Source organism: Pelophylax lessonae, assembly GCF_965119305.1.
Source record: "Pelophylax lessonae genome assembly, chromosome: 7".
Classification (NCBI taxonomy): domain Eukaryota; kingdom Metazoa; phylum Chordata; class Amphibia; order Anura; family Ranidae; genus Pelophylax; species Pelophylax lessonae.
Window position 1 is genome coordinate 207,122,264 of NC_138774.1, and position 14,388 is coordinate 207,136,651.

Here is a 14,388-nt window from a genome sequence, read left to right on the forward strand (position 1 = left end):
ATAACATTTCCATGCTTTAAAGCAGGGGTGGGGAACCTTTTTTCTGCCAAGGGCCATTTGGGTATTTATAAAACCTTTTCGGGGTAAATTATTACCTTAAAAATTAGCCTGTTATATTTGGTCAAACATTTAATTAACTCACCCCTAATGTGATGGCTGCAACTGCCTCTCTTTGGTGAGGTGTGTGATGTTAGCTGGTATTGATGATGTTGCTACTCGCAACAGGTTTTCCAGGTTTGCGTCGGTCAGTCTGGAGCGCAGTCAACTTTTTTTGTGGTGGTAAGTTTTGAAAAGAACTGCTGGTGGGTATAGCTGGCTGGTACTGCTGTGGATACTGCTGGCTTGTACTGTGCTGTAAGTACTGCTGGATGGTACTGCTGGCTCAGGCTGATACTGCTGTGAGTACTGCCGACTCAGGCTGGTACTGTACTGTAGGTACTGCTGGCTGGTACTGCTGTGGGTACTGCTGGCTCAGGCTGGTACTGATGGCGGGTACTGTGCTGTGGGTACTGCTGGCTCAGGCGGGTACTGATGTGGGTACTGCTAGCTCAGGCTGATACTGCTGGCATGTACTGCTGGCTGGTATTGCTGTGGGTACTGCTGGCTGGTACTGTGCTGTAGGTACTGCTGGCTGGTACTGTTGTAGGTACTGCTGACTCTGGCTGGTACTGCTGGCTCTGCTGTGGGTACTGCTGGTTATGGCTGGTACTGCTGTGAGTACTGCTGTCTCTGGCTGGTACTGCTGGTTTTGGCTGGTACTGCTGGCTCTGGCTGGTACTGCTGTGTGTGCTGCTGGCGGGAAATGCTGGCTAGGAGAAGTGTAGCAGCGCCACGCTGGAGGAAGAGGTGATGTTTCCTGTATTGGTCACAGATGGAGTGCATTTAATATCACTCCGCCTGTGACTCACTCAGACTGTCATAACAGAGCAAAAACTATACAGGAAGCATTGGCTCCATTCTGACAGATCAGCTGAGAGACACAGACTCAGCTGCATGGGGGGCCGGACCAGATGACTTTGGGAGCCGCATACGGCCCCCGAACCGTAGGTTCCCCACCCCTGCTTTAAAGGGACACTGTACAAAAAATAGTTTTTATAACAATGAAGTATGACCATGTAGAGTTTTCATATCTTTCTTAATTGAGAAGATATTTGAAAGAGGTGTAAACCCAACTGGGGGACACAGTTTGCTAAATCACTTATAACATAAACAATTTACACTTTTTTAAATATAGAAAAGTCTTGTTTTCATCTTTTTTGATCCCTTATTGATTCCTGATGCTGTTAATCTTCTGCAGCTTCTTTGCCACCGCTTCCTATCTACTGTACATGCAGTACACCAGCATCTGCATGCCATTGCTCTGGGCAAGCTTCCAGATGTGACAACCAAGGACCATGTCTGGGGCAATGAGAAATCTGTACTCATGTTGTGGTCTCCAGTGAAAAACTGGGTGACAATGTGGGAGAGAATTTGAGAGACAAGTACAGAGGGTTGTCACCCTATAAAAGTTAGTGGCTGCACAATAATTTCATGGTAGGATAACCAGCTATTATTGATATGAAAGCTGTATATTGTAAAATATTTTACAAAGTTATTTTTAAATTGTTGAGGATTATATATATGTCTGTGATTGGGTTTACCTCCGCTTTATGTGCTCACAAATCAAGTCACAATTATTTGACTTGGCAACTTTCGGCCCAGGGGGCAAGTACAAACCAGAGGCCCATGGTGCAGCGACTCGGCCCCCCTCCCACTCTCCCTCGCCCCCCTCTCACTCTCCCAATCCTCCTCCTGACCCCCAATTCCAAGCTGAAGCCCTGCTCCAGATATTCTCTACTTACTGTCTGAATCCGGGTTTCTGACCCGGCCAGCAGGGGGAGATTGGGGGGAGCTGGCCAGGGTAGAAGAGTCTCCAGTGGGGCATGGAACCAGCCATTGCTTAGACACAGTTTACACCATCCATGCTGGGGGGAGGGATGCCTGCACTTGGTCCTTGTCTTCAACCCACACTCAGTAGGTCAGCGGTGGGGACTTTTACTTCTCTTCACCAGGAATCCTTTAGGTATGTCTGTGGAAGAAGCAATGCAGCCTTTTTACGGGGGATCAGAGCGGCCCAGGGGGCAATTGCCCCCCTGGCCTAGTCCTCCCCTGACCATGGCCTCCACCACTCCTTTCTGAGTTCCTCCATAGTAGCACATAGCACATGGCCAATATTGCACTGCCATACTTTTTTGAGGACCCTGTTTTGTTTTTTACCAAAAGATCATCTGCCTCCATAGGCTTCATGCAAGCAGTCGTACAGCGTGCAGAGCCCCTGGCACCTGCTTCCACCATGTACCGCCACCCATTGAGATGAATAGGAATAGGTGGATGTATGCATGTGGTTGCTTTATGCAAAAACCCCAGTGATCAAGCATGCAGCCACCTCTTCCTTTTCAACTGAATGAGTGGCTGTACGCGATAGCAGCACATCCCAAGAGAGGCATTACACAGGCTGTGCGCGCTGTACTGCTATGTGCATGAAGACTTAAATTATATTTCTTTTGATCATGCAAATGGATTTCTAAAAGAGCCATGACTTTATTTATAACTAAAATTCCCTTTTTTTAATTTTTTTTTATTTTACACTAACCCCAGTCTCCTTACCTTTGTGAAAAGCCCACCAATCAGAATTATTTTTGCAGCAATAAAAAAAAAAAAGCTACACGCACATGTCTGATAGGCATGTAATTGGGACAGATGCTACACAATTAGCTAGCAACTTCACTTTTGCTTCTTTTTATAATTCTTTAGTTAATAAAAGGTCACATAACAAGGTAAAGAAAAAGCAAACGGGGTAACATGAGGCACGAAACACAACCATACAGATACTAGTGTCGCAGCACCTCGATGTAGAGCAATGAGGAAAAGCAAAGCACAGCAACACAGCAGCTGTTCTCGGAGACCTTAAATGTGAGGAAAAATAAACGAGTCTGCAGATAACGACCTTATTGTGCAATATATTTTCGATAAGGAAATCCGGCAACATCATTTACCAGAGGGCAGGGGGTAAAACTATGGGAAGATACCTGAGATAGTAGATTAAAGCAAGGTGAAGATTTAAAGAGAGGGAAGGGGAGAAGCGAGGAGAGAGAAAGAATCAGCGGAGTGGGAAAGAGGTGAAGGCTTGGTGCGGGGCCCCCCGAGCCACGACCCCCAAGCCTCATACAGGCTGAGGGAATTCCTGCAGATAAGCATCGTTCAGAGCAAAATGCTGCCAGGGTGTCCACTTGTCAAAAAAAGAGACTCCTTCATATCATAGAGCAGTGATGGCAAACCTTGGCACCCCACATGTTTTGGAACTATATTTCCCATGATGATCATGCACTCTGCAGTGTAGTTGAGCATCATGGGAAATGTAGTTCTAAAACATCTGGGGTGCCAAGGTTCGCCATCACTGTCATAGAGCGTGGCTGTAGGGTCTTCCATATCTCTCAGGTCATTGACCCTAGAAAACCATAGGGACTTCGAGGGTACAGCAGAGGACCTCCAACAGAGCGGGATACAGGCTTTAGCCGCATTTAGCAGGTAAATGGTGAGAGACACCTTATATTTTTTAATGGGCCTCAAGGAGAGGTGGAGCAAGCAAGCCGCAGGGTCGTCAGAGAGGTCTACATTGGTTAGCTGACGGATGGTGTCAGTGACAGCAGTCCAGAAAGGCTTGATTTTAGGACAGTCCCAAAATACATGAAAAATGGTGCCATGACCCGTGGCGCAGTGTCTGGGACTGATGGGAAGAAACGGTGAAGGGGTACCCTGTACCACCTCGTGAGAATCTTGTAGTTGGTTTCCTGTATTTTTGTAGCCATGGAGGATTTATGAGCGAAGTAAAGCATTTTCTCCTTCTGGGCATCAGTAAATTTAATAGAGAGATCAGACTCCCACTTCGACAGCAACGGAGGGAAAGGCGGAGCCATCAGAGATGCATACAGAATAGATAGGCAGCGCTGAAGCGGTTCGTGGCATATCCATTCTAATTCTGTAAGCGGTCTATAAATACCTGGGATGCGGCTGCTCTTACGTAGAAAGTGGCGGAGTTTGAGACCACTCCAAAAGTCCAGTGGGGGGTCCCCAGGAGCAGCCAAGGAGGCCACCGAGAGCTTCGGAGGCCATATCTCCAGAAGGATATAGATACTCTAGAGAGGGTTCAGAGAAGAGCTACTAAACTAGTCCATGGATTGCAGGAAAAAACTTACCAGGAAAGGTTAAAGGACCTTAACATGTATAGCTTGGAAGAAAGAAGAGACAGAGGGGATATGATAGAAACTTTTAAATACATAAAGGGAATCAACTCGGTAAAGGAGGAGAGCATATTTAAAAGAAGAAAAACTACCACAAGAGGACACAGTTTTAAATTAGAGGGGCAAAGGTTTAAAAGTAATATGAGGAAGTATTACTTTACTGAGAGAGTAGTGGATGCATGGAATAACCTTCCTGCAGAAGTGGTAGCTGCAAATACAGTGAAGGAGTTTAAGCATGCATGGGATAGGCATAAGGCTATCCTTCATATAAGATAGGGCCAGGGACTATTCATAGGATTCAGATATATTGGGCAGACTAGATGGGCCAAATGGTTCTTATCTGCCGACACATTCTATGTTTCTATGTTTCCCGTCTTGCCCAAGAAAATTCACTTTTGCTCCCATTTTCTTTTCTCGTGTTTTTAAATGAGTCACAGAACTGATAAAAAAAGGGTGGGGAGCAATGCTAGTCCAGCTTGTCCTATCTACAGATGACTGACCTGCTGCACTACCTCTTGGTATATCCTACCCTCCTTGCCACTGTAATCAATTTCTAGGCCTCCATGGCCCACACAGCACCACACAGCAGCCTAATTACATTCATTTCCACACTCCTTCTTTTCCTGCTCTGCCTGTTTAATCCATAAACCTTAAATTGGGATTACACCCCAAAAACAAATATGTTATATATGAGTAAGTTTACCAATGGGGTGGCTGCATTAGTTTTATTTTTTTTATCCTTTTTTTTCACGTGGTGATCTTGCCAGTAACACACGTCTCGTCTTGGGGTGTCTCCTCATTCGATGGAGGAGCAACAGAGACACCCCTGGGCATCAGCATTGTCAGTCTGTGAAGAGGGTAGTGTTGAATGAACTAGCAGATTAAGATGGAATTGACTAACAAATAAAAGCTCAACTCCAGTTAAGACTGAGAAAGAGTAGTTACAGCAACAGTTTTTTTTTCCCTTTTGAGATAAAGGTTTCACATTAATACATATTTTTGACTGCTGTAAGCACACCTGTCAGTGTTAAATTATTTGTCTCAACCCTCTCATTGTCATTTTTGCTGGACAGCTTGGTCTGTTATAGGACTTTAAAAAAATAAGGGTCTGAGCTATTAGAATTTTTTTCTCTGTTACATTATTGCGAATCCCAGCTGGAGGATTAGGAATAAGTGTCAGGGACAGCTCAAATATAAGAAGCTATAACAAACAATAACAAGAGCCAACCTATGTCTCTACCTATCCAAGCATTTCTCAACCATTTTTTAGTTGTGGCAACCTTTAAAAGTTTGCAAGATTTAAAAAATAATAGTTATCAATGGGAAACCTGAGTCTGGGACAATGCACACAACCACTCTGATGGAATTAAATTCACATTAGGGCCCCCCTTTTACATCAGAGATCACATCTGAGATCCCTCGTCATGTCAGAGGGTCCCCCATCACATCAGAGTCTTCCCTGTACATCCCCATTACATCAGTTATCCTTATACATCAGAGGCCATCCTATACATCAGAGTAGTGATCGACTGATTTTGTTTTTTCGCTACCGATACCAATATTTTGGCCAATGCATATTCGTATCGGCCAATATTGGTTGATATTTTTGTACATTTAAACATTTTTTTTTTTAATCACTTGACAGGACAGGTACTCTTGTGGAGGGATCTGGGGGACCCCAAACCCCTCCTCATTCTACACTTAAAAGCATTCAAAACGCCAAGTTTGGCTGTTTTGAATGCTGTCATTTTTTTTAACCACTTAAGCCCCGGAAGATTTTACCCCCATTCCGACCAGGGGGTATTTTGCGATTCGGCACTGCGTGAATTTAACGGACAATTGCGCGGTCGTGCGACGCTGTACCATAACGAATTTGACGTCCTTTTTTTCCCACAAACAGAGCTTTCTTTTGGTGGTATTTGATCACCTGTGCGATTTTTTGATCACGCGCTATAAACAAAAAAAGAGCGTCAATTTTGCAAAAATAGCAATATTTTTCACATTTTTTTATATGAAATTCCCCCCCAAAAAAATGTAAAAATCAAAATTTTTTAACATTTTCGCCAATTTGTTTTATGCTACCTATGTTTGGTAAAAAAAATCGCAAAAAGCATATTTTGATTGGTTTGCGCAAAAGTTATCGCGTTTACTAACAAAGGGAAAGATTTTTGTCATTTTTGTTGTTTTTTTTTTTAACGCGTAATGGCGGCGATCTGCGATTTTTTTTTGCGGTACTGCGACATTGGGGCGGACAGATCGGACCCTTGACTGACATTTTTGACACTTTTGGGGTTACCAGTGACATTTCTACAGTAATCAGTGCTATACATATGCACTGTTACTGTAAAAATACACTGGTAGTGAAGGGGTTAACTTTATTTGGGAGGGAGGGGCTGTGTGTGTCCCTAGGGGCGTGCTTTCTCCTGTGATTGGCTGTGGCTTGAGCTGTAAGGACACTGATCAACGGATCTACATAGTAGATCCGTGTGATCAGTGTTTTTACACCGAGGAGAATGACAGGTGGCTTGTTCACACAAGCCGCCTGACTTTCTCCCTCTCCCCCGACGATCGCCGAGTGACTGGCGGACATCGGGTCCGCCAGTCACACGCGCGGGGGGGGGTCCGTGACCACGCGGGAGCGTGCCTACGGGGGCGCGCGCTCGCTCCCTAGACCCTCACAAGCTAGTGACGTAGCCCTACGTCACTTTGCCTGTGAGGGGCTGACTGCCGATGTAGATCGGCGTTAGGCAGTCGGCAAGTGGTAATCTGGCGCCGAGTACCCGGAAGTGATGTCACTCATGACATCACTTCCGGGTTTTTGCATTGAGACCCGATCAAAGCCGTATTGGGCTCTGATCGGGTCTTTGGCGGCCATGCAGGCTGGTTGCCCGGGTCTCCCGGTGGGACGGGAGACCTGGGCGAGCCGCGGACGTCCCCTCCCGCTCCTTGTAATGACAGCCGAGTGGCTTCTCAACTGCATTGGTTGTCATTACAAGACAGCTGACTGTCGTCTATAGACGCCGGTACCGGGGTGATGCCTCTAGCTGCAGGCATCACTCCGGTACAAATACTTTCCCGCAATATCGGTAACCTCAGGGGCCGATTCTGATATATAGGCGAAAGTGCATATCGGCCCTCGCCGATAATCAGTCGATCACTACATCAGAGCCCCCCCTCATAACATCAGATTCACCCCATATACATCAGATCCCCTCTATACATGAGTCCTACACTCACACTTTAGAGCCTCTCTATCACATCAGAGATGTGAGCCCCTCCTATCATACAGTCTCTTCACATCAGAGCCCTTCCTTTTTGCTCCAGCAGCGCATCAGAGGGTGGGCGATAGAGGAGGTCTGGAGTAGGCAGACTTCTGTCTTCTGAATACTGGGGGCAGCCCTGCATGCCGCCTGCTCTAGATCAGTCATTTGTTGCCATCACTATAGCATAAAATGAAGCCGTGCATCCTGGCTGTAGAGTTTTATTGGTTGTTATGGTCCTGGGTGGTTGGCCTGGCTGCACCTTGGCAACTCATGATGCTGATCCAGGGCAAAGTGGGTTCCTGCTTGCGGCACTCCAGGGAACCCAAACAGCAGCCTGGTAGAGAAACCCTGACTTATAACAATAAATATCTGGCTTTATGCAGCAAATATGGGTGAATTTATGTGTTGTATTTTGGAGTATCCCTCTTTTGCTAAGAGGGACTCTTGTTGGTGTTGTGAGGTTACTTGTGGCGCTACAAGGGTTGCCTCTCTTCCATCTCAGAAAGTTGGAAGGTATTGGCAAAAGCAGGTCATATTTTATATAACAAACCTTTTTATTGTTTCTTAACAGGACAAGAAGTGGCTGATAGCTGGTACAAAGAAGAGAAGAACTACAACTTCTCCAAACCAGGACATCAGCCAGATAGCGGTAAGTTGTAGAACCAGATTAGCAAAGGCAAATGTAAATATTGAGTCTAATTATTGTCTTTAGCTTTCACAGTGATATATAAAATGTGGGCATGTAGTCAATACCATGGCCTCACCTCACAGTAAAATGCATAAATTAAAATGTAATGGCATGTGATCAATAGAAAAGCTTTGGTTTCTGCAGCAACTTGTTTTCGTAAATGAAGCTATGTCCCCATCTTGTGGACAAAGGTATTATTGCAATTTATTAGTACAGTAGGTAAAGGCAGAAGCACAATACAATTGCAGTGTGCACAGTCTATTTTGTGGTACAATAATTTGTACTTCGCTGCTGACAGTACAAAGTTAAAGTGTATCTAGAGTCAAAACTTTTTTTTCTGTTCCAGATAGGGTAGAGAAGGATTGTTCCCAGAGCAGATGTCTCCATGGGAAGATTTCACCTTTTGGATTGCTGACACTTTCTTTCTTGGTGACAATGGGAACCAGTACAAATAGAGGGTGTCTCTCTCAATGGAGATTCAGACACCAATAAAAACTTGACAGAGGGCCTAACCCTAATCTATTAAGTACAACAAATTGCCTAGAGATATACTTTAAGTTAAGCAATCAGAGTCACTCTTATCCATGTCTCCACTTCATTCCTGCCATGTATGTGCATGTTAAAGCTAAAGTTTAATCTGCCTCTATTTTACTTTCCCTGCCCCCCCCCCCCCTTTTTTTTATCAACATGCTAATATAATGTTTGAATAAAAGTTTTCCATTTTTATTACATACCTTTATCATCTTCACTGGGTCTCTGTGCTTCCCTGTGCAATGCAGGCTGGTCATGGCTGCCAGGAGAGACAGGCAAGTGCTGTACATAGCTTCCTGAAAACATCACACTACCCCAATGCAGTACTCCTCTCGAGCCCATAAGCAGTGGTCTGGCTCCCAGGAGAAGCAATGCAAATATAAAAATGCCTAGGGAATGCCCACACGTGGTGCTGAGCCTCCATGATTGAAAGAACTGAAGTGCAATGCATTTAAAAGGGGCAGGCCAAGAACAGTAATGTGGGGAGAAATGTGCAATATGATGCTGTACGTCCTCCAGCCAGAAGTAGCGCATGAGCCAGAAGTCTTATCTGTGTTATTAAGCAGGCCAAAAATCCCGGACTCCCATCTTATATTTGGTAAATTGTTAGTAAATGACACCTTTTTCTCATCTTTGTTGCAGGGCATTTCACGCAGATGGTATGGAAGACTTCCAAGGAGGTTGGCGTTGGTGTAGCCTCCAGTGGGAAGGGAATGTTCATCGTGGTGGCCCAGTACAACCCATGTGGCAACATCACCAACCCTGGCTTTTATGCCCGCAATGTTCTACCGCGGGGATCAAAGGTGACGGACGATGATGATGATGAAGACGGCTTTGTGAAGGACTCAGCTGTCAACGGCATTGTTCCAATTCCAGGTAGGGATCAGAGCACTAGTGGTACCCAAACTCCTGACATTATATTTTTTTAAAGCTGAATTTTAGATATTTAAAAACATTTATTCTAGGTACCTGTACGTTAGAAAAATAATTTCATTCAATTTTGTATAGAACAAGCATAAGTAATGTAACATTTCTTGATATTAGCCTTCCGTAATTCCCTGCAGCACTATACTGGGTGAGGAAGAAGCTAAACTCTTGCTTTATCTGTGACCATGATCCTTATCAGTATACTTCTGCTCTCTTACCGTCTAGTCACAAGCTGAGGCAGGTCCTACAACAGGCTGTATCGATTAAATGCAGTGTAGTCTGCAGTGATTGAAGGACTTGGCTGTACTGTCTGGAAGGGATGCCTGGATCACAAAACTGGCTGATATTGCAATTTTTATATATTACTGTGTATTAAAAAATTACAAACTATGATTTTTCCAGAAAAAGATCTAAAAACATTCCGGAAAGACCTACTGAATGAGCACAACAAGTACCGCCGCCTGCATGGCTCAGGAGCCCTGCAGGTCAGCACGTCCTTGATGCAGGAAGCACAGAAGTGGGCTGACAATTTGGTTGGGATGCGTGCTCTTAAGAACAGTGACTCAGAACATGGAGAGAATCTCTGGTATCGCTGGGGCACAGACACTAGTCTGCCAACAGGTAGGTGTTCAAAGTCCAGCTGGTGATTCTATCTGCCCCTTGAGTGTGTCAGTACAGGTGTGTATAGTCATTGTATAGAGCTATGGTATAGTTGTTTCATTAATGTCACTTGGGCATATTAAATCAGATCTGTACATGAGCTCGCAAAGATTTTCCCCCTCTTCATGACCAGGCCATTTTTTTGCTATTTAGCACTGCACTACTTTAACTGGTAATTGTGCGGTCATACAACCCTGTACCCATATGAAATGTATATCTTTTTCCCATAAATAGAGCTTTCTTTTGGTGGTATTTGATCACCACTGGGTTTTTAATTTTTTTGCCATCTAGACGAAAAAAGACCAATCCTTTGCAGGAAGAAAAAACAGCACATTGCTGCTGTCTGAAGAGAGCCTTGTGTTTAACTACACAGGGCTCTCTTTGGTAATGTCCGGAGCCAATCGCCAGGTGCTGGCAACCAATCAGCGGCCGGCACCCGCTGATTAGTTGGTGCTGCAGCCAATCGCAGCCCATCGGAGGGTGGCGTGGGCACGCTCCCTACCCTGGCTTGCGGATCCCATAGGGACGTGATCTGGGGCAGAGCGGCCACCCTGTAGCAGTATATCTACAGTGGGCGCTTCGCAAGTGGTTAAAGTAGTTATTAAGTCTTAACCCTTTTTACCTCAATGCCTTCTATGCATTAATATAATATGGTCCAATACTAGTTTCCCTGCTCCTCGTCCCTTAACACTTACCTGGATCATCTCTCACTCCAACACCGTCCGTCTGCAACTCGGCTCTCCCTGCTTTCACAGGACACACTGAGCAGCAGAAGCCATTGGCTCCTTCTGCTGTCAGACAAATCCTGTGAGGAGGGAACAGGGGGCGGAGCAGAGCCACCTTGTGTGCGCCTGTGGACGCACACAGCCCGGCTCAGGAGCACACCCACATGGGTGCCCACACAGTTTGCTAGGTGGGCACTCAGAAGAAGAAGGGGCGGAGAGTGCCGGTGGGGGATTCCAGAAGAGGAGGTAAGGGGCCATTCAATGCAATACTGTTGCACAGAGCAGGTAAGTATAACATCTTTTTTATTTTAATGAAAAAATATGACTTTATTATTATATTTTATATAATATATTATATATATAATATAATATATTATTATATTTTATACTTTATATACCACTTTAAGGTAAGAGGGTCAATGAATTTGATGTGTTTCTCCATTTCAGGGAAGGAAGTGGCCGAGTCTTGGTATAATGAGATCACAAAGTATAATTTCAGCAATCCTGGATTCCAGAGTGGGTCAGGTAAGTGATGAAAAGCCTTTAAAAAATTTACATCAGGGTCCCCATTAGATTCACTTTTACATCAGCATCCCCATCATAGTCCCCTTTACAACAGCATTCCCCCTTACATCAGGGTCCTCATTATAGTCCCCCCTGATGTCAGGGTTCTTATTAAATTCCCTTTTACAAAAGGGTCCCCATCAGAGTCTCATTTACATTAGGGTCTTTTTTTGTGTCCCCCTGACAGTCTCCATCAGAGTTCCCCCTTACATCAAAGTTCCTATTATAGCTCCCCTGTTGTCATGGTCCCCATTAGATTCCCTTTTAAATCAGGGACCCCATCAGAGTTCTGCTTACATCAGAGTACCCCCTTACAGAATCCAGGTATAGATTGGAGTGGGTTGAAGCAGAGACCGTAGGCACCCTCTTCTGCCCTTAATCCGCAATCTGACTGTAGCTGAACGCCAGTTAAAGTCTTGTAGCCGGCCGGACATGGCCATGACTCGGAGACCCTGATTTAGGTTGAATGAGATTCTTATCCGTCAACTTCAACCGTCTCCTGATCTGCTTGTATCCTCTCCTGATCGGTTACTATGACAACTCTCTAAAAATTGCTATCTGTTTCCGTCATCTTACTGATCTCTTCTGTCTCCAGGTAACTTCACCCAGATGATCTGGAAGAGTTCCAATCAAGTAGGCTTTGGCCTGAGCACAGACAACAAAGGGATGTACATTGCCGTTGGCTTCTATGACCCCGCCGGCAACATCGCCAATAAAGGATACTTTGACGACAACGTCTTGCCCAAGAAGAAGTGATAAAAGGACCAGGAAATCTTTATCTAATTTCATTATGCCAAACACCCTCCAGAATCCGAACTGAGTGCGGGCTTCCTCTTGTGATAGAGTGAGCCCTCTCCTGGATTCAGAGATTCAGCTGAATGTAATTCTCACCTTCTCTGGAACGAGATAATATAATATGGTACCCATGCCATACAGGGACAGGGATTTTATATGGTAACAAATATCAGTCTTAATGAAGTTTTCTAAGCACCACTACACTTAAAGAAGGATGCTAATGTTTTACTTTTTTTCTTTTTTTTCCTAATACGGCTACATAACATAACCCTTTTACAAATTTGGGAAAACTACGACCCTACTATTTATGACCTGTCCACGGTACATGTTCATTAATTTGCAGTTCTGTTGCTGTGTAGGCCCATACCTTTTCCTTCCTGTGTCATAGCTGATTAGGTCTGAGCCACTAAAAAAAGTCAGAAAGAAAAAAGCCTCTTGTACCCCTGGTAGGTATGGTACACCATATCTCCTAATTGTACATCATTTCAAAGCAACTTTATATCAGACCACCAGATGTGTGGACCAATAGGACAGACGCTCACAAGAAGCTGAAGGATGCTTGGCCTGACTCATGAGCTGAAGGCCTCTGAATCTAGTATATGGAACGAAGTCTACATCATTAAGCTTCCCTCACCGCAACTTGGAGATCTTGTGACCAGAGTTTATCTTTCAGAAATGTATAGCATATAATGTTTATCTCCAATTAATCTTAATTCCCTGCTATCATTATTATCCTGAAGTGTCACCTTCAATTTTGTGCAAAAAAAGCCCTCTGAGATACTGAGATTTCGGATCTCTATCCCAAAATACGAATTGCCTGACTATCATGATAATCCTGTCTTCAATGCTTTCTGAGTCTCCGACCCAGAATGGTTATAAGGGCTCTTTCACACTGACGTTCCGTATGTCCGTAAATCACTCCATCCGTTTGCGGGTGATATATGGACATAATGAATGTCTATGGGATTGCGGATGTCAGCGGATGACCATGGAAAGGACCGTGGGGTCCTTTCAATTCTGTTCCGTTTTTTGGAATGGAACAGAACCCTATTTTTGTTCCGTTTAGAAAACGGAACGGATGCAAAATCGGATGTCAGCGGTGTCATCCACTAACATCCGCAATCCCATAGACATACATTATGTCCGTATATCATCCGCAAACGGATGGGATGATATGCGGACATACAGACCGCATGACACAAGTGTCATCCGTATCCGTGAAAAAAAAAAAAAGTGCCGGAGCGGATCGCAATACGGTCCGCTCCGTGTGAAAGAGCCCAAAGAGTCAGGTCTTCTTAGTCATTCAGAAAGTATTTATGCTGCAGAAAGCCTGTAGAATTTTCCAGAAGGCAGCAGCTGTGTCTCTCAGTACAGGTTTCCTTTAACTTGTATTTTACAAAGATGATGAGGACATAGTAGTGTGGTAGCTTTCCTGAGCCCACTTATATCTCCATGCAGCCCTGTAACATACAGGACATAAAAAAATGCCATTATAGGTACTTCACCCTTTAAGGTGCCTTTGTGTTTAATAAGCCATGCTTTTCTCTATGCCTCCCATAAAACAAATACACAGCCAATCATGTGCAATTAGGCCATGGTGATCAGCCAACGCAGGCGATTGGTCAACATAACGTAAATTTCACATCCGTATGAACGTATATAGTCTTGAATGGTACCCATAGCTTTATGCACTTTACCAATCCACCCAATCCAATCCATCCAAGTGACCCTATGTGAAAGAGCTGCCTAATAACATTCAAGTAAAAATAAGAACATATCCAAAAAGAAAACTGATGTAGGTTTTTGTGCAGTCCACTGGCCTCTGTTAACTGCCATTTCAGGTTGGCAGGATTCTCTGGTGGGGTTACTAGACAGGAAGTCATCTTTGTCTTGGAAAATATTGCTACTACTTTTATTTTAGTTACATTTAGTTTTATTTTGTTAAATGAGTGCCA

At 44.4% G+C, this 14,388-nt stretch overlaps 1 protein-coding gene across 3 annotated transcripts in view; it reads left to right on the top strand.

Annotated features, from left to right (window-relative positions):
* The window catches only part of GLIPR2 (GLI pathogenesis related 2), a 198,585-nt gene extending 185,714 nt beyond the window's left edge, over nt 1-12,871 (top strand). For all 3 annotated transcript variants that reach the window (XM_082263412.1, XM_082263411.1, XM_082263413.1), the window contains exons 13-17: nt 8,115-8,192; nt 9,405-9,638; nt 10,092-10,310; nt 11,522-11,599; nt 12,234-12,871. In XM_082263412.1, coding sequence (XP_082119538.1) covers nt 8,115-8,192; nt 9,405-9,638; nt 10,092-10,310; nt 11,522-11,599; nt 12,234-12,394 — 770 coding nt within the window. In that variant the 3' untranslated portion in view covers nt 12,395-12,871. The remainder of the gene's footprint in view (nt 1-8,114; nt 8,193-9,404; nt 9,639-10,091; nt 10,311-11,521; nt 11,600-12,233) is intronic.
* The last annotated feature ends 1,517 nt before the right edge of the window (nt 12,872-14,388 follow it).